Consider the following 21672-nt stretch of genomic DNA (forward strand, 5'->3'; position numbering starts at 1 on the left):
TGTTTTTATGTCCCTCCATTACTTAAGGGCAGTAAAACACTAAGGGATGCACTTCCATTACAGAATCCAGCACAGTTTGTATTTATTTTCATCGTTGGTAAAGATCTGCCCGAAGCCTGAAAAAGAAATTGTTTTTTATGGAGACCTGGTGACATGATGACATGTTTCCCCTTATGCTGAGCTTACAATCTTTTTCCACTGGCGTGTTGAAAAAAACTTTGGTTCTTATCCTGCCTTGATTCAAGTTTTTAATTATTGATTTGACTATTGTTGATGCAATTGTCCTGCAGTCATTTCTCGACAAGTGAAGATCAAGACAGATCTAACTCACTTAAAGGCACGAAGAGAGATTGATTTAAAAACAATCATTTCTTTTTTCACTTAAGAGTTTTATTAAATATTTTAGCAAGTTTTCTTAGAAGCCTCAACATTATTGCATACAATTTTAATCCAAACACATTTTAAATTGTCTTTAGGTCTTTGTTTTATTACTCAAGTTTACAAATTTCCACGATGCTATGTAAGGATTAGAAAATGTTCTGCTTTGTCTCGGCTGTTATCAGCCTGACAAATATTTCCAGCTCATTTATGATAGCAGTTTGCTACTTTTGTTAATTCAAAGTGACTTGAGATTCATTACATTAAATAGCTTATAAAAATGGAGGTAATTCTATGACCAAAATTCAATCCAAGTAGGATGAAATACAGCCGACTTGAATACTTTTCAACGTTCCTGTACCTCTCAATAAAATATTGCTGGCAAAGTTAGGAAAAGACCAATATGCAAAAACGAGTATAAACAACTTGTTTTCTAGTAAAGATCTCTGGTAATCTAAAAATAGTTTTTTTTGCATGGAAGATTAGCGTATAGGTTATAGTAAAAAAAAAAAAAAGACAACTAAAAAACACGTGGCGTGTTGATGCCCCACTTATAGCGGCTCAACTCCCGACCTCAGAACCTTTTCTGCATGACCCACAAAGCAAAATGTTTGCTCACTTCAGAGAAATCAGTGACATCAAATATTTCCTGATAGCAACTGATGACATAATGAGCATGGGTCTTTTACATTCCCACATCCTCATTTATCAGGCTGATTATAAACCTGTTCCACACCCAGGTTGGAACATTTAAACTGCATTTTGAAACAGTTTCCCACCAACTACATTCTGCAGTCTGTGCTTCAGGGGTTCAACTGCCCCCACGCTCAAAAAAAATTATAACTCGAGAGAAACTATCTTTCTGTACTGAGTGTACAGAACTCAGTGCATATCAAAATATGTTGATGAAATGATAATCACTGGAAATGAGCACAGAAGCAGTAAAAGCACTAAGCTGAGGAGTTTAGCACACAAGCCTGCAGTCCAACAGCAGCTGGATTGATTTCTGCTCTCTTCTATCCCACAGAAAGGCGTTACTGGAAGCCACCGATGGCTCCACGGGGAGCGCGATGCTTTATGCGTGTTACGTCTCAACATATTGATTAATGAATTAGAGCTGCAAGGTGCTTACTCAGCACCACCCTCTCACCTGTGGGTGTGGACATGATGTATGGATTAGGTGTGAACACACACATCTGCAGGCATCCCTTCACCACATCCGCAGGCGTGCGTGTGCCTCGCTTACCTGCCGTTGCTTATCTGCCGAGGGGATTGACGGGGGAGGTCCGCGGTCTCCGGCCTGTCAGGTGAGTGCGATTGACCTATCCCGTGGGATCGGTTGGAATGGTCAGATGTCAGCGAATGGATCTCTGAAATGTCTTTCCAGTGCAGGATAGATCATATATTAGTTTTAAGCAAACAATCATTTCACTTGTTTTACACAGTGCATAAAAGGCTGCATCTCGTGGAACTGCTAGTAAAGGTCATAAAACGCTTCACCAGCTGCGTCTAACGAGGCGGTGCTACATGGCTGCTGTCTCACCGTCTCTGTCTGAGTTATTGGCCGACGGGATGCTATCGTCAAGGTCGGGAATGTTGAGCAGCGTGGCTCTTTCATCTCTCTGCACCACCATCTTCAGCTTGCCCTTTGACCTCTCGATCAGCTTCTTGGCATCTATCAGCGAGAGGTTCTCTGTAACGGTGCCATTGATCTGCCGGAGGAGGAGGAGCGGTTTCAGCACAAGAAACTAAACAGACACATGGCAGAGCCCACAGTGTTCCTCACACAGCAGTCTGACTGCTCTACTGATGAAAGGGGAAAATATGTTTTAATACCCGTCTCACGCCTAAATTCTTCTCTGCAGATTTAACTACTTAACTGCGTTTTCTGCTACCTTTTTGTAGGTTGAAAGGTAAAATATACCCCTACAGAAAAGCAGTTTAATATTAACTGGGCAACTGTTCAACCCACTGTGCAAGCCACGTTTAGCCAGTCAGAAAAAAAGGATAAAATGTTTATTTAAAAAAAAAAAAGAAAAACAAAAAAGCTGGAGATACGCACCAGCAACCCTCCCGACCCCACTAAGGGACAAGGGTGTTAGAAAATGGATGGAAAATCTGCTGTTTTGCTCGGCCACAATTTTGGCCAATTCCTGTGAAGACTCACCTTTAGCACAACATCTCCCTCCCGGATGTTTCCATCTCTGGCAGCCAGGCTCTCTGGAGAAATGTCTTTCACGAAGATGTGGCTAGCCAGCCGTAGGCCATATTCTGTTTTCAAAAGTGAAAATCATAACACGTTTAGAGTAAAAGCTTATTTACAGTCTGAAACAATCACGTCAATTTTGTGAAACTCAAATTCACAAACTAGTGCGAAGAGACTGAAGCTCTGATGTTAATTTCCACACACATGGAAACGTGCTCCCACAGAGCAAACCGATTCTCACTGAGAATAAGAACGCCAATAAGCCTTCACGCTTTTCAAGCTCTTATGATAGATGATATAATAAACTACAAGATGAACTTATGTTTTTATTGAAGCCTTTTAAACATCACAGAAAGGAATTAAAATGCAGAATTCAACATCCTCTACACTTACTGGCAACCCTGATAAAGATGTGCTAAAGTTAATCAGCAGTGTTTAAATGCAAACACCCCAAGAGTAAAACCAATCTCACCTTCATTTTTGCGGGACTTGACTAGGGTGACCTTGGAGGGCTTAGGAGGAGCAGATGAGGAATGTGATCGGTGATCAGATCGCGGTGAGATGCTTCTCTCCCGTGAGGCACTGTGATCCCGCCTCCCACTGTTGCTCCGCTCGCGATGCCTGCCAGCGCCTCCGCTTGTGCCCCCGTAGGCACTTTGGCGGTTTTGATCGCCCTGGCGATCGTAACCGTCGTCCTCATCGCTGTACTCTTCCTCGTGCTCGGACATTGTCTCCCTGTCCCCGGGCTTGGAAACTGGGATTTGTACTTTTCTTTTCCGACGAATAGTCTTGAAAAAATTAAATAAAAGGTGTTTTGATTGTTAATGGTGGAAGATAATAGATTTCCCCTCATATGTGGAACAAGTCAGACACAACTAATAACGACAGTACATGGCTCAATTAAAAGATTTATTGAACTTACAATCTTTGCATTTTTGCCACTCTTGCGGAGCTGCTGAACAGCGTACGCATGCTCTACGTTATCCATGGAAACGCCATTGACCATCACGACTCGATCGTTTTCTCTAAAACGGATAAAACAAGAGGTGTTCAAGTACTCAAGCCTTGTATCTTGACATCTCCCCAAATTTTCATATCGGTGCATCCCCAGAAGAAATGGTCCCCCACTTACTGTAGCAGACCCTCTGCAGGTCCTCCTTTCAACACATCGGATATAACAATAGACGTCTCTCCACTCTGGAAATGAGGGTTGTCTCGTCCACCAGAGATGGCAATCCCAAACCCAAATCCAGCTGCCTGTTGGCATGGAAACACACACAACAAGACTGATGGATGTTGCAAAATGTATTGCATTTCAGACTAGAGCTGCAAAATTTAGAAAACCCCAAATTCACCAAAGTGCTTAATATTGCACGGTGTAATGTGTTACGGCCACAAATATGTTTATTACAATATTCCACAATCAAAACATCACAGGTTAATGTTTTTCTAACACTGTGTAGCAATGGAGAATGGTGTTCTCACCCTTCATTGCAATAGAGGAGGAACGTACAACATTAGCTAATTCACAACAACAAAGCTCACTGCAAATCTTCAGCAGTGTTTTATTCTTTGTTGTTGCAAACACACAGCCAAGACAGCAAGCCGTGTGAAACAGGGCCAAATCTCACATCCACAATGTAGGAGAGCGGCGAGGCTGAGAATCGCAGGTCACACTGGGCCGCTCCTTCAGCCTCAATAAAGCCGCTACTAATTAGATTACTGCAAGCAAGGCCAGTCTAGACAGGTGCTCTGCTTCAATCCCATGATACAGCAGCTTCGCCCAAGCTGGGTTTACTGTCTTAATGCTGAGCGCAGTCAGAGATCCGGGATAACATAAGACAAGGTTTTTGAAGATTAATTGCTTGACTGAAGATGCTGATCACACCCTGCAATCATGAAAGAGTGCAAGGCAATACAATCTATCACGACCACGGCACAAAAAGTAAACTAATCAAAGTAGCACTCTTTTTTTTTCTTGTCTGGAGCTTCGTGAAGGAGAAAAGTGAGCTGCCAGGAAGGAAGTGAAATGAGCAAGGAAAAGGATGCTGGTTTTCGTCTTCCTTAGCCTCGTTTCCTGCCATCTGGATTCCCTGACTATTGTTTTACCAGCGCACATCCTGCTCCTGAAGCTGAGCGTCTTTGCGCGCAGGCGAGGAGGGACGCGGATGGACAGAGGAGGACAGAAAAGGAGCCGTGAGGAAAAAAACAGGGAAGAGCTAAAGACAGGGAGAGAGAAGACAATAGAGAGGAGTGGATTAGAAAGTTGTGAACACTTACCCTGTGAAGAGTCACTGTGTGCTGTTCCCATATTATTGTTTCTTCCATTGCTGCACTCTGCAGGACAAGACAGAGGACAAAAAGGATTAGTATTATAAGGCGAGCTAATTCAGTACACTCGAATATAATCCATATTTCTGTTTTTGGAGGTAAAACACTCAAGTGCGCTGGACAGAAAAAAACTTTTAAATATAATCGAAGTACTTTAAGTACTAAATGTAAATACGACTTTATTTTTGACATAATTAGACCAAATACAGTTTGATTTGTAGTTTGTTTATTTATATATTATCCCATTAGCCTGATGTAGCTGTGAACTAGATGCAACTGCAGCACAACAAGGTTATCTGTCACGTTTCTTCCATCATTTTACGCTTAAGCAGCAAAGCCTGAGGATATTATGAGTGACAGCAGCCTGGTTAGAGACCTGTCAGATGTTGACTGGGATCCCACAGAGTGAATTAACACTCCAATATTATTCCTGGCAAGGTGATATGGGAAAACCGAAGCAACTGAGGTAGTTATCTGCTCCTCTAGGCTGCCACGCTGATCAGTTTTTCCTGAACAGGGATCCAGCAACAAGCCTCTCTTTTTACTTCTTAAAAAAACAAAGAGCTTTCAACACATTCATGATTAAGTTATAATTCAACAAAAAATGTTTAAGCAGAGACCCACCAGTCGTGTTTTTCCTGGCAGATCTGACCTGCCAATTTAAATTTATATGATTTATATGATCTTTTTTTTTTTTTTTTTTTTTTTAATAAATGAAACAAGATAAGCCAAAAATTGTCAGACAATTTTCCCTTTGATGGATTGACATCGGAATACAAAAAATAAAAAATAAATTTATTTCATAAAATTTATCAAAATATTTTCACATTTGACTTGGTTCGATTCGGGATCAAAATTGCAACATTTGCTACTTTTTCAACAGGCGCGGTTAGTTTTTGTACTGCCGTGTCAAACGAGCCAAGCCCTTGGGAAAACCGCGTTTACATACTCGCCTGTGGTGGCGCTGCAACAAGGACTATCAAAGGAAAAAACATGAAAACATCTTTCCTCTTCACACAATGCAAACAAAAATAGAGTGACGTCAGATATTCTAGGAATTCTTTTTTGTTTTTGGCCAAAAACCATGAGCCATTTCTCCTGCTAGCGTTAGACTCTCACATCCGTTTCAGTTTTATTTACCCAGAATGCCCTACGATGTAGTTTGCTTCCTGCTTTTGGAGCAGTCTCCAGTCCATTTGGCGTTCACCAGAGCTCACTTCAACCGAACCAAGACCTAGCTTTTTAGACGGACCAGGGTTCGCTTTTTTTGGTCTGCGTCAGAGCTTGATTACACATTCACATCTGCCCAAACAAACTGGAATTTCAACTAAAGCGAACTAGTCAGGGCTAGTGTGAATGTATCCATAGAGATCCCTTCATTTTTCGATCTGCATGCAAAAAGCTGAAATGGTGTTTTGCATTTAATGAAAAGAGGGGGTGGGGGGGAACGGATATGAAGTGTTTGATCTGTCAATCAAAGGAAAACTGGCTGATTTTTCTAAGTTTCAATTTTTAATGTTGGTTCCAACGCAAATGTTAGAGGTCATCAGACTGTATTTCTATTATTAATAGCAGGTCAAACACACTTTGATCAAACAGCAGAAACATCCAGGGTGCACACTGCATCGTCCTTTGAATTACAGCTTCACTCGACTTCTCTCCTGCTGATTAAGCAAGTGTTGACTGCCTCCAGGGAGTGAAGGTAGAACAGTCTGTGGCGGAGTTCAAGACGAACACCAGCGCACATGGAAAGGGTACTAATTTACCGCTGCTTTCGGCCATTTAAAATAACATGTCATGTGTCCACCCTGTCATCGTGATAATCTTGCCACCTCACCCTCTAATCAACACCTAATCTTTAAACCTTCCCACCCGTCATCTTCAACATCACCATGGTCATTAGTGTCATCACCTTCCCTGATTCTAAATATACAGTTTACTGGAGCTGCGCGCTGCACATCAGCCATCTGCGGTGGGGATCGAGAGACACCTGATAAGAGCGTCTGGTGTTTGCTGACAGGTCGGGACATTTAATACAGGAGCTTTGTAAGGAAACAGACAACAAACAGAAAGAAAAGGCGTTTTTGCAAGGAACGGTACGGAACGGAACGGTTCCAGCCCTGTTGTGTTTGCATATACACTGAGGGCGCCATCGAAGCTGTACCTGATGTCATTATTTTTTAAACTAAACAATGGTTTCGATGTAGCGGCCGAAACCTTTTCCTCAAAGATGCGGCAGAAAACTTTCTCTTTCCTCGTTGACCGATATAGTTCATTCTGTACTAGTTCATCAGCGAGTAAGCGGAGGAAATAATTACCTCATCATTAGACGAGGTGATTGCACTATATTGAGACGAATCCATTGCTAATTAAAACTAATAATAAAAATATTGAAAACAGCACTCTTTACAAAATAAAATACAGTTTAGTGTGAGCCAGCTGTCAACCGAAAATCAACGTCTGACTCCATAACAACTAGCGGGCAATCAGCTGCTGATTCTAAGCAGAACCGCTTGGCTGGCCCGATTGGAACCGGTCGCAAGTTCTAATGCAAATGCGGTCGAAACCGTTGCGTTCCGTACCGTTCCTTGCAGTGCGAAAACGCCTATAGAGAATCCGACGTGACAAAGTGTGAAAAATATTCAGGAATGTCTAAAGAGCTGAAACTTGATCTGTGCCAGTTTGAGTACATTACTCACAGTCATCTTATGCAGTTGAAAATCTCAAGTACAGTGGTACTGCTTCATACTAAACTATCAACAGGTCTGTTTTTTTCCCCACTTCTACTCACCAAAATGAATCAGTCCACCTAAGCTATTTGAACACAGAGTTAACCCTTTGACCCTAATTTCCATGGCAGCTCTGCGAGGAAGTTATTTATGTCCGTAATTGGCACGGAGACCATGGGTGTACCCCCTCTCTACCCTCCCGTCTGCCCCCGACGTATCACGCAGTAAAGCCACCATTGTGTCAGGGGACCTGACCCATTTAACCACGGCATTCCTCAATGCATCCATTCCTCTGAAGTGTTTTGTGATATACTCATCCATCCGTTCACCCATTCACTCATCCACTAGCCCCGGCAGACAGTAAGGGTGGACGCTATGAGAAACAACAGCGTGTTGGGCTCATATGACCTGCAGGTGGTCTTGTCCCTTTGGACTGAACTGTGGGTTGAACTTGGGTTTTGGGGTAATTTTCTATTTTATTTTTTAATATAAAGTAGCTAATGATGAGCTACATGTCTCCGTCACTGAGAAGGCAATATACCTTCTCAGTACCTGTTAGTTTATTCTCTCTAGCAGTCGCAGATAATATTCTTTATTCTTTTAGAAAAGGTACAAAATGTTCAGTGCCAATTAGTCGGAAAAGATTGTACAAACTGATCATAAACTACGTGAGGGAGGGGATACAAAAAGAAGTCTGAGTCATAAAGGAGTTAATATGCCTGAAAGAGTAAGTAAGCATTTACAGTCAATGTCAATTTATCACCCACAGTCAGGCCACATCATTTAAAAAAAATACTGGACCCAGGATGAGTTTCAGAGAAGTTTTCACCCACACAATCCCACACAAATCCACCTCCGAGCGTTGTTTTCAACATGGCAGACGCATAGAGAGCAGTGGAGTGCAAAACTAAAGCCTATGTCAGACAATTCGATTGCTTCAAAACAACCATAACTTTCTGTTAGTGACTATATGTTGAACTTTTAAAGAGCACCCAAAATGTCCATTCTCCCAGGTACACACGCCAACACACATACAGAGTTTTCTAAACTCTCCACTTTGGTTAGAGCTTTTATAAATAATTATTTTTAGTGAAATTAAAAAGCGTTTTTGTGTGAATGAAAAGCAAATTAAGTGAAGATATCCAGCTACATATCAACTAGGCCTCTACCAGATATAGCCAATATTTAACATTGTTTTAAAGTCACTGAGTGAGTTTACACTAATGATGACTTGTTTAATCGCAGAACTTGTCCACCAAGCATGAAGTCTTTCAAAGCAACTACTTAATAACAAAATGCTATATTTTGTGAATTGAAGACCTTATGTACTTTACTACAAGAATATAAAGACTTTTGAATTTAGTTTGTTTGGAGGGCCAAACAAACTAAAACACAAGGGTCTCACGTTTTCTGCATCATAACAATAGCAAAAACAGTGATTTCAACAAAGAATGAGGTTTATCTCTGAAGTCATAGAGTTGTGTGAAACAATGGTAAGCTTGATATTGCGCGAACTGACGGCAGCATAGTGTATTTATACATGCATATTAGTCAGGCTTGAGCACTGGCCAGCAAGGCCCAGGGCAGGGAAACAAAGGGCAACCACCAAATCACACACATATGCATTTGTCTGTGCAACACACACACGTAAACACGCATGCGCACACGCAGAAACCAGCCATAATCTAACTCTACAGGGCCTCTTTGTGCAAGCTACAGCTCTGCCTTCCCTATCGAAACACAGAGACCAGCAGAGACGATAACAGTACACTCCAGCTCTTCAAAGACAGAGAGTAATCCGGCTCTTCTGGGCATAGCTATGTACCGAGTAGGTAGAAGTTAATGATGAAATGGACAATAATTGTCTGCTGCATAATTAATGGACTCAGGACATGCAGCCCTTCAGCTCGCACTTTGGTTTCCTGCTGCATGTAGACAAGAGACGCACTGATTAGCAAGCCTGGCGCAGTAAGCAATTAATCAACTAATTAGTTAATTGTATGATAAATTAAAAGGACCTCAATAATTTATATTCTGATGATTCTGAAGGGCAACTTTGTTCACAGAGATATCATAATGCATTTTGTTTATGTTTTCGGTGTGTTTTTTACTTCCGTTTTGTTTATTGGTTTTGGTTGTTGCGTTTCATTTTCTGTTCCAGTGTTCTTTACAAAATCAAAGTTTATTGGTCTTTGAGAGAACAAACTTGCATTATTATGCCACTATCAATACGTTGCATGAAAATGAATCGCTACAATTAATAGCACAATTTATCGTCCAGCAAAATATGTTACTGCGACAGGCCTATTTGTTTAGTCTTTTTGTGGCCAACACAGATTTCTGGCCATATTTCAGCTTTGAGAAGCTTTTTCAGATGTTGTTTTCTCTATGAAAGATGGAAATTCTTGGAAGAGATAGTAGTTTGAAGCTGATAAAAGAACTAAAGCTATAACAAAATTATCTCTAAATATGCACCAAAGCAAATACTCCTAACCTTTATCTGAGCTAAAGATTTAAATCAAAGTAAGTAATTGGTTTGCAGACAGAAAATAGCAGAAGTTCTTAGTTTTGACTGATTTAATGAATTGTTTTCTAGTCAGGATTACTGATCAGTTCCAATCAAATGAAAATTGGTTCAAATCTAGTGCATCTCCGCTTTGGATGATTTCAAAAATAAATTGAACTTTTTATTATATGAAGGTGTGAATTTTATACCAAATTCATTCATACAGCACCAACATTTTAGGAGTTGTAGGCATTCAGAGAAAACCACAAACATGAGAATTTGGATTGTACACCATCTGGGGACATAAGGTGTCAATTACATCTCAAAACTACATTTAGTCTCCCTTTCCTGTTATAAACTAACCAGGATTTTTTTTTTTTTTTTAACGGGCACCGCACCAACAGGTGACAATGAGGTCATCCTAGGAGTAAAAAACATAAGCTCCAGGGAGTTCAGGAAAAGTTAAAAACAAGCTCTGTGTCAGTGCCTCACCAATGCAGCTGTTGTACACTAACTCATTACTCACCGCCTCCATTCTTCCACCTTCCCTTTCTTGGAACCACAGGAATGTTTCGTGCTGTGGGTGTATCAAAAACTCTATCCAAAAACCTCTTTTTGATACAAACACAAAAGGATGAATATGTGGGGTGAGGCTGAGGGGAAGAAAAAAAAGTGAACAGCTCAGCACTTGTGCTTCTTGACATCAAGTGAGGGAGTCAGAGCAATTTGTTCAAGTATCCCCCACAAAGTTATATTTAGAGGTGTGTGGAGATAAATACAGCGCAACAGGCTACACAGAGTAATGTCTTGGTGACAAGTGCAAGGCAAAATCCTGACAAAGCCTTAGGTCAATGTGTCTGGACTTCTCTGATAGCCAGAGGCAGGATGTGAGCAAGAGCAGTCACAGCACACACAGGAAAACACTCCGCTTCCTGTTTGCAGGAAAGAGCGCCTGCTTCCAGAGAAATCGTGGGCCAAACCATTGGAAACTTCTCCCAATTCAGTTAACCTTGGCTTGTGACCTGCAGCCTAAAGCAACCTAAAAAAAGAGGCCCGATATCTCACTTTGAGTCATTCTTAGATAGCGAACGGTCATTGCATAAAACAAGAGCACCAACTGTGCATTTATTTAAATACACAGGAGAGACATGAGGAGGAATAACTATTGGCTTCATGGCCACTAAATCTCCACTTTTACTGGACTCAAAGGAAGAAGGAGAAGCATACTCAAAACACATAATTAGGGACACATACATGCTCTTCCTGGAGGGCAAGCAGTCAGCAGCCAACACATGCCATGTTAAGCCTCTAATGTAAGCTTTTACATTCTGTCTTTCAGATTAGACTGCAGAGCAATGCAGCATACCGTAATAACAACGTCCACAAAATAGCTGTTGTCACCTCAAGTGTTAAACAGATGAACTCAGCAGTAACCATTTTTTAGAGAAGGTTGCTCGTGCGACGAGAGAGAGATGCTAGCGTGCGCGCAAACACACACACATGCAGCAGTGGGCAAACAGCCAATAGGCAAATGACGACGAAGATGATGATGATGATGCAGAGCCTCAGTCAGCAGTGATGTACTGTTGTGCTGACGTGCTCAAATGTGCTTGAGTTAATTAGTTTCAAAAAGAAACTGCTCTGTCCCACAGCTCTGTGATGCAGTGGAGGACTCCACCAGGACTCCCCAACAGTACAACACACAGCATTCACGCGCTCTGACAAGCACACCTCTGACTGAAAATGATCTGACACTCGTTACTAGAATGGTGAGGTTGGGAATAAAAAAAATAAAAACAACTATAATCTGGGGGTTTTGGATTAAAACGTTAATCTGAGTGATGCTTTCCTCTGAGGTCCACTAGCTGTCGGGTGGACCGTCAGACGGACAGATAGAACAGAGTATCTCGAGTATTGATCTCTGAATATCTCTCTAGATCACACGTGTCCAAATCCAGTCCTCCAGATGCCGGTGTTCAGTATTCATTTGGATAATCATCCTGTCAAACTTTTCAATGATGCTTCATTTCCACAGATGCAGATTTTTATGAAAAACAAATCTAAGACCTCTTCATACCATGCACTCTAAAAAAGCGTCCCAGGGCTTTAAGAAGGCAAAGTACCTACAAACATCCCAGATCGTCCACCATACTTAAACAGGGTTATAAGAAGCTTTTGCCTTATTCATTATTTGCTTCATGCCAAATTCACCAGGAGTGTTTGCCAGAAAACTCTATCTTGATCTTGTCTAATTGTTTTGTCAAATGCTTGTTTTAAAGAGTAAATATTCCCAGAGTGCCTGTGCTGCAGTAAACCAGCAGAGTGGTTTTCAGATTTTTTTTTTTCTACGCTTATCATGCTGCTCACTGTGTGTGGTGGCAAGATAAGCCTTAGTCGACTGCCAGCCATTTTTTTGTTGCGATTTGCTAATGCTGAAATGCGTCACTGGCATATTCTCTTGTCTTTTCCGTTAGAAGAGGGGGTTTGTTTTTAAGACAAATTCTTGGGATTGCTAATAAGAGTTCTCACTGGGATGAGAATTGTACCGTCTCCTCCTGTTACTTATACAGGCTTCATGCTGACTTTGCACATTTTCCAAAGTAAAAGATTATGTATTTCTCTGCATATACTTTTTGTAGTTTTGTCATTTTTTTAATAGTTCGACGTATCAGATTTTTAAAAGTAGCAGTACTTAATATGCTTACCATCCCACTGAAATGTAAATTCCCATGTTTATTTAAAGGTCTTGGTCAGCTGATATTTTTCCACTGACGATAGAGCAGCAAGTGCTCACCCACACACACACACAAAGCTAGGCTAGGCTACCCCTGCCTGGGCGGCTTATCCAGCAGCAAAGTCATCTCAGCTCAACCACACTAATTTTTTTGTGCCCAGAGAAACGGGAAGTGTCGAGGTCACAGAGGAGAACAGTAACCTCTGGTTCGGTTTTGATTTTTTCGTTTAGTTTTTCCACGATCCTTCTTAGTGGTTGACCGAGAGATTTGGGTTTCTCACACATTTCAAACACCTCTTGGAAAGCAGGTTTTTCTTCTGGGATTTTCTCAACCTCTTCTCACAAAAGGTTGGGCTAACAGATGTTTTTGCTTAGAAAAAGTAGTTTAATTCTCTTAGTTGGGTGTGTAGAATGAGAAGAAACAGTGCTGGGATTGGCTATTCGTGAACTGTTGTTGCCCTTTTCAAATGAGATCCTATTACATAACAAAATGAGCCCACAAATCTTTGATGTCTTGGCAAAGTAGAGGGACAGTTTTGTGAGATGATCCCAGTAAACATGTTTCATAGCCACGTTTATTGGTTGTCCTACTTTAACTTATTTACAACTATGTGTGCAGGCTACCTGATAAGAGGGAGTACAAATGTGATGGGAATGTGTTAAATTCTGCAAGGACACATAGGTGATAGCCTTTTTTTTTTCCATCTGGGAGCTTTGGTTAGGACTAACGATGCACACACACACACACACACACACACACACACACACACACACACACACACACACACACACACACACACACACACACACACACACACACACACACACACACACACAGAGAGAGAGAACTGGATTTATTTTTGTGACTGTTGTAACAAACTCTGAGCCAGTGCACTGAGCATGTCAACAAGATCCAGCTCTGGAACTGGATTCAGCCAATCAACATACACACAACTATCAGCATTCCCTGCCTGCCCCTCCCTTCACACACACACACACACACGGGCACGAACAGTCTTCAGGAATGTGCAGATAAGACGACAAGGCTCCGCCTCTTTCACTCTGCTCTCTTCTCATTCCTAACAATTTCCCTTGCTTCATGCAGTTTCAGCCAAAACCTTGCTCCGTTTCATTTTGCCCCCCCCCCGGCCCCCTGACCCCTTTTTTTTTTTAAACTTCTTCTGTAAAACTATCCCAGTGCACAAAATAAGAAAGATGCCTCAGATAAACCAAACTGAAATTCTTTTGTTGGATTAAAATAGAAAAATAGTGATTTCAATTACAGTGGAGAAAAAGGATTTACAATGTGCAGCAGTAATATCGCTGCATGGTTACGGTTTTGTTTTCCATCCAGGACTGATCAACAGAAACCGGAGGTTACATGTGTTGTGGCATACAGTATGTTGCCAGGATGTATTTGCTAAGTACTTAAGAACAAACATTTCAAGCTGCACTCATGACTCACATTAATAGTTGCATATAAACCAAGATACGTCAGACCAAGTTTCACATTAATCTCTTCTAATCACAAATTTGTCCAAACAGTTAAGGTAATTTTTGTTCTGTCTGTTCTGTTCTGTACTAAACCAGAACAGAAAGCAACTGTTCTGGTTTAGTACAGTTAACATGGACAAGGTTACATTCAGGCAACGTAATGAAATCCTGAGTAAAGAGTGCTGCATCTACAACCCTGCAGAGCTTTCCACACATGATGTGGCTCCCACGTTGAGCTCTAAATCCTTCATGTGGGTCTTATCGTGGCATTTAATCAACACTAATTAAATTAAACACAGTTACAGTAAGTGTCAACAGAGACTTTAAATGATAAGTCGATTTTAACGCAGCATTTACACAAGATTTCTAAAGCATATTGAGAACTTCGATGCTAACTTGTTTTTTTTTAAAGTTAGAATATATAAGAAGATTTGATTTTAAATGTTTAAAAAGAACTAGCATATTTATGTACCTTGCTAAATTATTCTACATCATTTTCTACTGCTCTTTTCTGCATTTTGATGTTTTAATGCCCGTCATGTCTGAAGTGATGGTCTTGAACTACTGTTCAACTTTCTGCAGGATTTTCTTATACAAAGCATAAATAATGGTTGATGCGAATCAGTGGGACAGGAGAGCAGCCCTGACCATCACATTATCGCCACCATGTTTGATTGTCCAGACCATTTCCAGACTACTAGGTGTCAACGACTGTGTGTCTCATCTGTAATAAATTGCTTTAAATCAGGCTGTGATGAGTTGCTTTCTATTAATGTAATTTATTGAACCCACAGGTCCAACAGTAATTAGGCCTGGGTCAGGCAAACGAAAATTACCTAAACTTTAAATGTGATAAATCACAGAAATTTGATCATTTATGATAATAGTTGTCATATGCCTATTTTTGTCTTTCGTCTTTTTCTCATCTGTGCTTCCATCACTCTGACCTTTAGCATTTTGGGGCAATATCATTTGTGTCAATGCGAGTATATGGTGCCAACAGGCTCTGTCCAACTGGCTGAATATTACACTGGCATGTAAAAATCATATTTATTACACATTGAACAGACTGACCAAAAATTACTGCACTTCAAACCGTCTGTTCTAAAATAAGTGGTGCACACACTGATATTGTAATAATGACATATTTTGCAATGTAGAGTGAAGCTTTACATACGTTTACTTTTTCACATCAGGCCAGGTTGCTTTGGAAAGTTTTTTCTCCTTTTAAATTAAATCATATAAAAACTGCATTTTGTATCTCCTCAGGTTATCTTTTTCCGAAATTAAAATGTGTGTGCTGGCCTCAGTTGTGTGACAACAAAAGCAAAAACTAATCTGTTAGGTGACATTTTTACAGCACTGCAAACCACCCTATTAAGTCTATAAACCACATCTAAAGCGTTGTAACGCTTTAGATGTGGTTTCTACATTAATCTTGTAGAAATCTGAATTATCTTTCCTGTGGTAGGAAAAGGGACAAAAGGACCACGTCTGACATTTGGACAAGATGAAGAGGTTACACTGTGTTGTGCTTACACTGTACAATAGAAGAGGCATGTTTGAGGGTAAATTCAGCAGGTTCTGTTGCATCTACACTGATAAGCTCCGGCTGAAGTCAGAGCGAAAGCATGAAGGAAGTAAATCGTCTCAAACAAAAAAAAAAAAAAACTGCATCAGAGTCACATTTCAAATAGATTTTTTTGCACACTGTTTATTATACAGAGAGCTTGCCAAGGGAAGATGGATTTCAAAAATACATCACTTTACAGGATGTGAATGTGTTTGGACGACATGAAAAACAGAGTATTTAGCTTCACTCACTAGGATGTAAAGAAGGATGTTTGCTGTCAGTTTGAGTCTGTTCTTTGCATAAGTTGCACTGATGTGAAAAATGCCAAAGCAAATGTGGACAGAGCTGAAATAAAATAATCAAAATTAAGCATCCACTAACTGGAGTTTTGTGTCCAATTTGACCTACAACTATAAGCAGAAAATGGTTACATTAAATGATTAAAGTAAAAAAAAGAAAAGAAAGGAAGACGTATCTCTTCCAAAACTGTTAGATACATTTTATCTTGACTTTTATATCTATATTTATATTATTGACTTTTATATCTATTTGTAAACAAAACTGTTTAGACTTTATGTCTAAATCAGGTTTATTTGTTTTAATTAAGATAAAGCTGGAAGACCAATCATGAAAAATTTATCGCAGCACATTTCATATCAGTTGATATCACCAATTGTTGATATTGATTTTTTGTTGTTGCTAGGTATCCAAAGAGTGAGTGGGTTAGTTGTTGCAAGCAACGTTGGTTAGCTAGTAGTGAGAGGTTGAGTGGCTAAAGCCTTTCCTCTGCTTACATCCACCTATAGGAAATATTATATATATTGAATATTCAATAAGATATATCTGTTGATAATAATCATGTGTTTATTGCGATATATATTGTTAGCGATTTATTATCCTAGTGTGAGCTATGGTACTTTCACTGATCTAATAAAGTCTAAATAATGCAAATATTTTTCCTTTATATTCAAATATATTCCTCCCTTTCATACAGTCTCAAATTGTTTTTTTTCTTACTTTGTTAGTTATTTTTAGCGCCACTTAATCCAAGTACAAGCTTGTTAGACCACCCATCCATAAAAAAACAAGCCATTATTCATACTTGTAAATTATTCATTTCAAACAAAACCTAATGTTCAAAAATTAAACAAAGGAGTCAATAAGATGCTCATAGGTACACAGAAACAAGCAAAAATCAACTAACTCTTGAACAAAGAGTCTAATGTGCAAGAATACATCTCCCCAAACTACAGATGATTACTTAGGTGCTGCAAGAGGATAACTTTGACACAGAGCAAACAACTGGAATATTTTAGGCAGAAAAACACAACGTCTTTCCAATTTCACAACATCCCTGGCATTATGCAACTCTGAGCCACAACTCAGGAGAGCTGCAGTCACATGGCACCATAAAACATGAGGCCAAGCCCACTCGATGGCATTCCCAAGCCTTCTGAGGACTTTGTTACAATAGGCATGTTGTGGGGCAGAATCTATAGAGATTTAATGAGTTACTGTGGTAGGAGCGTCCATTTTCCCAGCACTTATCTGACTACATCATCCCCATTTCACTAGAGGATACTAGAGGATGAGAGACAGAGGGGGAGCCCATGCATTTTTTAACAAGATACACAAGCACAGAAACACAATGCAGCTTGCTACGAGGATAACCAACACCCATCAGTGCACTTAGTGAACAACAGACAGAAGGACTTACAGTAAATTCATAATAGTTGTCTGTTGTAATTCAGTAAAGCCAACATTATAAGATCCTTTCTATCTGATGAAACCAAGATTTCTACAGATTTCACCAACTCAAATTTAAGACTTCTTAAGACAGCTATGAATGAAATTTGTAACCTGTATCGTGGCAGAAATGCACAAGAGTGTCAAGCTTTTTCGCACCTCACTGGCTAGCAACAGAAGTGAGCAAAGATGAATGTCGTCCGGCCAACTGGTGATAATTTAAACTTACCAATGATAAAGGCAAAAAAAGAAGCTAGCAAGAATGGATTTATTAGCAGCTAGCTGGCGGTCACCTCAACCACGAGTCACAGAATGTAATGATGTGCTTTTGTCTGACAGAAAAGTCCCACAAGAAAAATAAACTACAAAGATTACACGAGATTAAATAGTCCTCCTGACACGACAACATTTAAGATCTGCCATAAACACATTTAAGGCCGACTTACATATTTTTCGAATGATTTTAAGACATTTTAAGGCCTTGATTTTAAATGCATGGATTTAAGACTTCAAGGCTTTTTGCAGACACACTGAAGGTAAAGCCAGAGCTTTGTTTATAAGGTTTACAGTTATCACAAATTACAGCATGATGGCTTCCAAGTGAACACAATCACATACCGTAGCAGACATACTAGATTACCAACATGCCAGAGAGCAAAGAGGTAGTAAAATCCCAAACTGCAAGTGCCAAGCAACGCTACAACTAGAAGCATCTGTCATCTTTCTGTTGCACTGCAAGCTGCTCCACCGTGAAAGCAAACATGAATCAGATGAGGAACAGCAGGAAGGGCTCAGAGTAGCTTGGGTCAAACAAGCAGACGGTCAGGAGCCAGATATGTTGTCTGCTTGATAAGTTTATGCAGTCTCACACAATGTTATTGGCTGCAGGCAGTGGAGTCGCTGTCCCAAGGCTGGAGTGCAAGACCACAATCTGCAGACAAATACTTATCCAAACTCATCCAATAATTCAGAACTTTTAGCACTCAATAACTTAAGAGAAGTCCAGTTAATGATTTTGGAAAACTTGATAAATGTTTGAGTTTTCAGTTTCAGGCCTCGGGAAGATAATGAGACTCAGTTAAACTGCGAGTCAATGGGTTTTAAAGAGAATCCATGTGTTCAAAATCATCTCATTATTTACCTTAGGTACCTCTTACCTCCATACTGTATAGAGGAGACATGTATTTATTGAAATTACAATGTCTGTATGAGGCAGTGCCACCATGTCTGTGCAGTATGCACCGTCATCTCAAGACTGTGGGAACAGCCAGAACAAAATGACAAAAAAAAAAACAGAACCCAGTTTGCACGGATATTCTGCAAGCTGAGATGTTCTGCTACTCTCGTTTAAATGCAGACATCACAGAATCCACTTAGCACCTGTCCACTCTCACGCTCCCTTTTTTAAAAACCACACTAACGGCAGAAATTATGCCATTTCTATAGGTTTTCCACATCGGTGTGTCCTGCACTGTCCCAACCATCTCACCATCAGCACAAGCTGAAAAAGGTAATAAGAGAGAAAAAGTAAACGACGTCAAAGCGAGCACAAGCTGCAGCCCAGCTTTAGCCACATTCAGAGGGTTCTTCCTCGTGTACTGGTCGTTTTTGCTACTAGAAATGTGGTTATGCAACTACAATAAATCATTCCAGCTTTACAATCCAAAGACCCATTTCTACCTTCAGTCCAGACAAACAAAAAGTCACTAATGTAACATGATCATTGGAATAAAACAAATAATAATAATATAATGGTAAATATTAGCTATAGGAAATTTGGCATTTTTAAAGAATCACCATTTTATTCATATTTTTGACATTTTAAAGAACACAAGGATTTTCCTCAAAGTAGGATGGAAACGTTTTCTTGTAAGGGATAGTTATGATATAAATAATAAAACCAATAAAGCGGCATGTTTCCAACCTAATGACGAGAAAAATTCATTAAAAAAAAGAATATTCCTAGTACTTTTTGAATCATTTTGTTTTGTTGCTATTGCTATTCTTCCCAGACACAATTGAAAAACTGTTCGAACCTGCATGTTATTATCTGTTTAAAACATTAATTGGTTCTTTGTAATTTTTAGCCAAAGTTATTAAGAGTTATTGTATGAGGTCTAAAATGTGGCTCCAGAGCCGCCGCTGGTTGTAAAGCCCAACTTAGACAGTTGCATTCGACATTCAATACCATATTTTGATATATCTGTTACAGTAACGTCAACAAAGAAAAAAAATACGTAGGATAAATCCTAATCTGCTCTGAACAGGCAAAATGTAATCTAGTAGCAATGCAACATAAGACAAACAAAGGAGAATATTTTCAGTGTAAAACAGCTAAATCTCTGTGACTTTGTGATTATGTGCTGGTTTCTAAAGGAACTGGTGCACACATTAGCATTGAAAGCATTTATTGAAACGGTTCATTGCTTGAGTTAGAAAGCCTCTTATGTTTCAGGAAAACTCCCCGTCTAGAAAATTGGTATGAGCTAAACTCCAGAAAGTTAGTCCTTTCAGCTGGAAATCCAACCACCGTTTCAGACGGACGACTGCTTCCCAGACTGAAAAAAATCTGCCCTCACAATACTGAGGAATACAGGCAAATGAGCACATGGCAGACTGTGCGTGTGTGTGTGTGTACAGGCATGTAGGGCAACAAGCCTTGGGATGAATCTGTTCCAGTCTCTTTCTCTTTTCCCCAACCAGCTGAGCCACGGCTGCCACATGCACTCTCCCTTGTATCCCCCCACTACCTCTATCCATCTCTGTCTCTCACACACACATATGCACGCACACGCACCCACACACACACACACACAACACCCTGCGTCAAATCCCTTATGCCCGTTGTAGGAATGACAAATCCCTGCAGAGACCTGTTTCGCATTGCCCTGCCATTAAGGAGGCAGGCCTGGCTTAGAGTGTCCTTTGCTGTGCTGGCCACATGACAATGATAAGAAACTATCCCTGAGTGAACCAAAGGGACATTTACATTAATTAAAAAAAAAGAAGTGCCTGTAGATAAGTGAGACACGATGAGAACCATTTTATTCCACCAAAACTTCTAATGAAGGCCAAATAACAGCAGGTCTTCTTGAGGGAAGTCTGCTATAAGGAATTTGTAAGATATGCAGAAAACAACCAAGATGGGAGGAATATGAACCTCATTCTGCTGATAAAACCTGCTTTGTTGTTCCAAAACATCAACCATAAGATAAGTCTGGCATAAATCAGACAAAAAAAGAACACTGAATGTACTTTTAAAACACATGCACATCACACTTCTTCATAAAACTGAAATCGGACCTCAAAAAGACCCTCCATTTAAGAGTTCGTTTTGACTTAAACTGAAACAGATATTAATGTGAAGGTCCAAGAGCTATAGTTCAGTGATAGTAGGAAAAGAGCAGCAGTCTTTTTAAGAACTGCCATGTGACTCAGATTATAGCCGGAGCATCTCTCCCTCCCACTCCTTCTTTTCTCCATTTCACCTCTCCAATCACCCCACCTCCCTCAGGAGAAGGCATTTTCTCTTTTCCCCTCCTTTTTTCCACTTTATCTGCTATCAACCTGCCCCCAGCTGTGTGTATGTGGCCCGGATATCCCTCCAGAGATGACAAGGATAAGCAGGTCAGATATCCTTGATAACGGTCACACTCCCAAATCCCCTCACAGTGCTTAAACACGGACAGCTGGTTTCTCTTAACATTTACGATACTGGAAAGTGATATTTATTAAGAAGCTGAATTTGATGCTTAAAATCGGCTTTCAAGCTTCTTACGGCAACGAGTTGTTGACGTCAAGTCCATACGCTACATAAATGTGATGCTCTTCTTATATGGCCTCAGGAAAAATGAAGCCAATCTGGACACAGAGGCCTGAAAAGCTGCTATCAACTGCAACTAGCAAACCTTTAACAGACCTCAAAGTTAGCTCACACCTGGTCTACTGACGTGCTCTCTGACAACTTTAAATCAA

General features: G+C 40.2%; 1 protein-coding gene across 10 annotated transcripts in view; it reads right to left on the bottom strand.

Moving 5' to 3' along the window:
• Positions 1-21672, bottom strand: part of tjp1a (tight junction protein 1a) — a 100879-nt gene that overhangs the window by 24930 nt on the left and 54277 nt on the right. For all 10 annotated transcript variants that reach the window (XM_081605150.1, XM_008405193.3, XM_008405202.3 and 7 more), the window contains 7 exons: positions 4865-4921; positions 3717-3841; positions 3507-3609; positions 3057-3372; positions 2546-2649; positions 1922-2090; positions 1625-1757 (listed from right to left, as the gene is read on the bottom strand). In XM_081605150.1, coding sequence (XP_081461276.1) covers positions 1625-1757; positions 1922-2090; positions 2546-2649; positions 3057-3372; positions 3507-3609; positions 3717-3841; positions 4865-4921 — 1007 coding nt within the window. The remainder of the gene's footprint in view (positions 1-1624; positions 1758-1921; positions 2091-2545; positions 2650-3056; positions 3373-3506; positions 3610-3716; positions 3842-4864; positions 4922-21672) is intronic.

Source organism: Poecilia reticulata, chromosome 3 (assembly GCF_904066995.2).
Source record: "Poecilia reticulata chromosome 3, P_reticulata-male-v2, whole genome shotgun sequence".
Taxonomy (NCBI): Eukaryota; Metazoa; Chordata; class Actinopteri; order Cyprinodontiformes; family Poeciliidae; genus Poecilia; species Poecilia reticulata.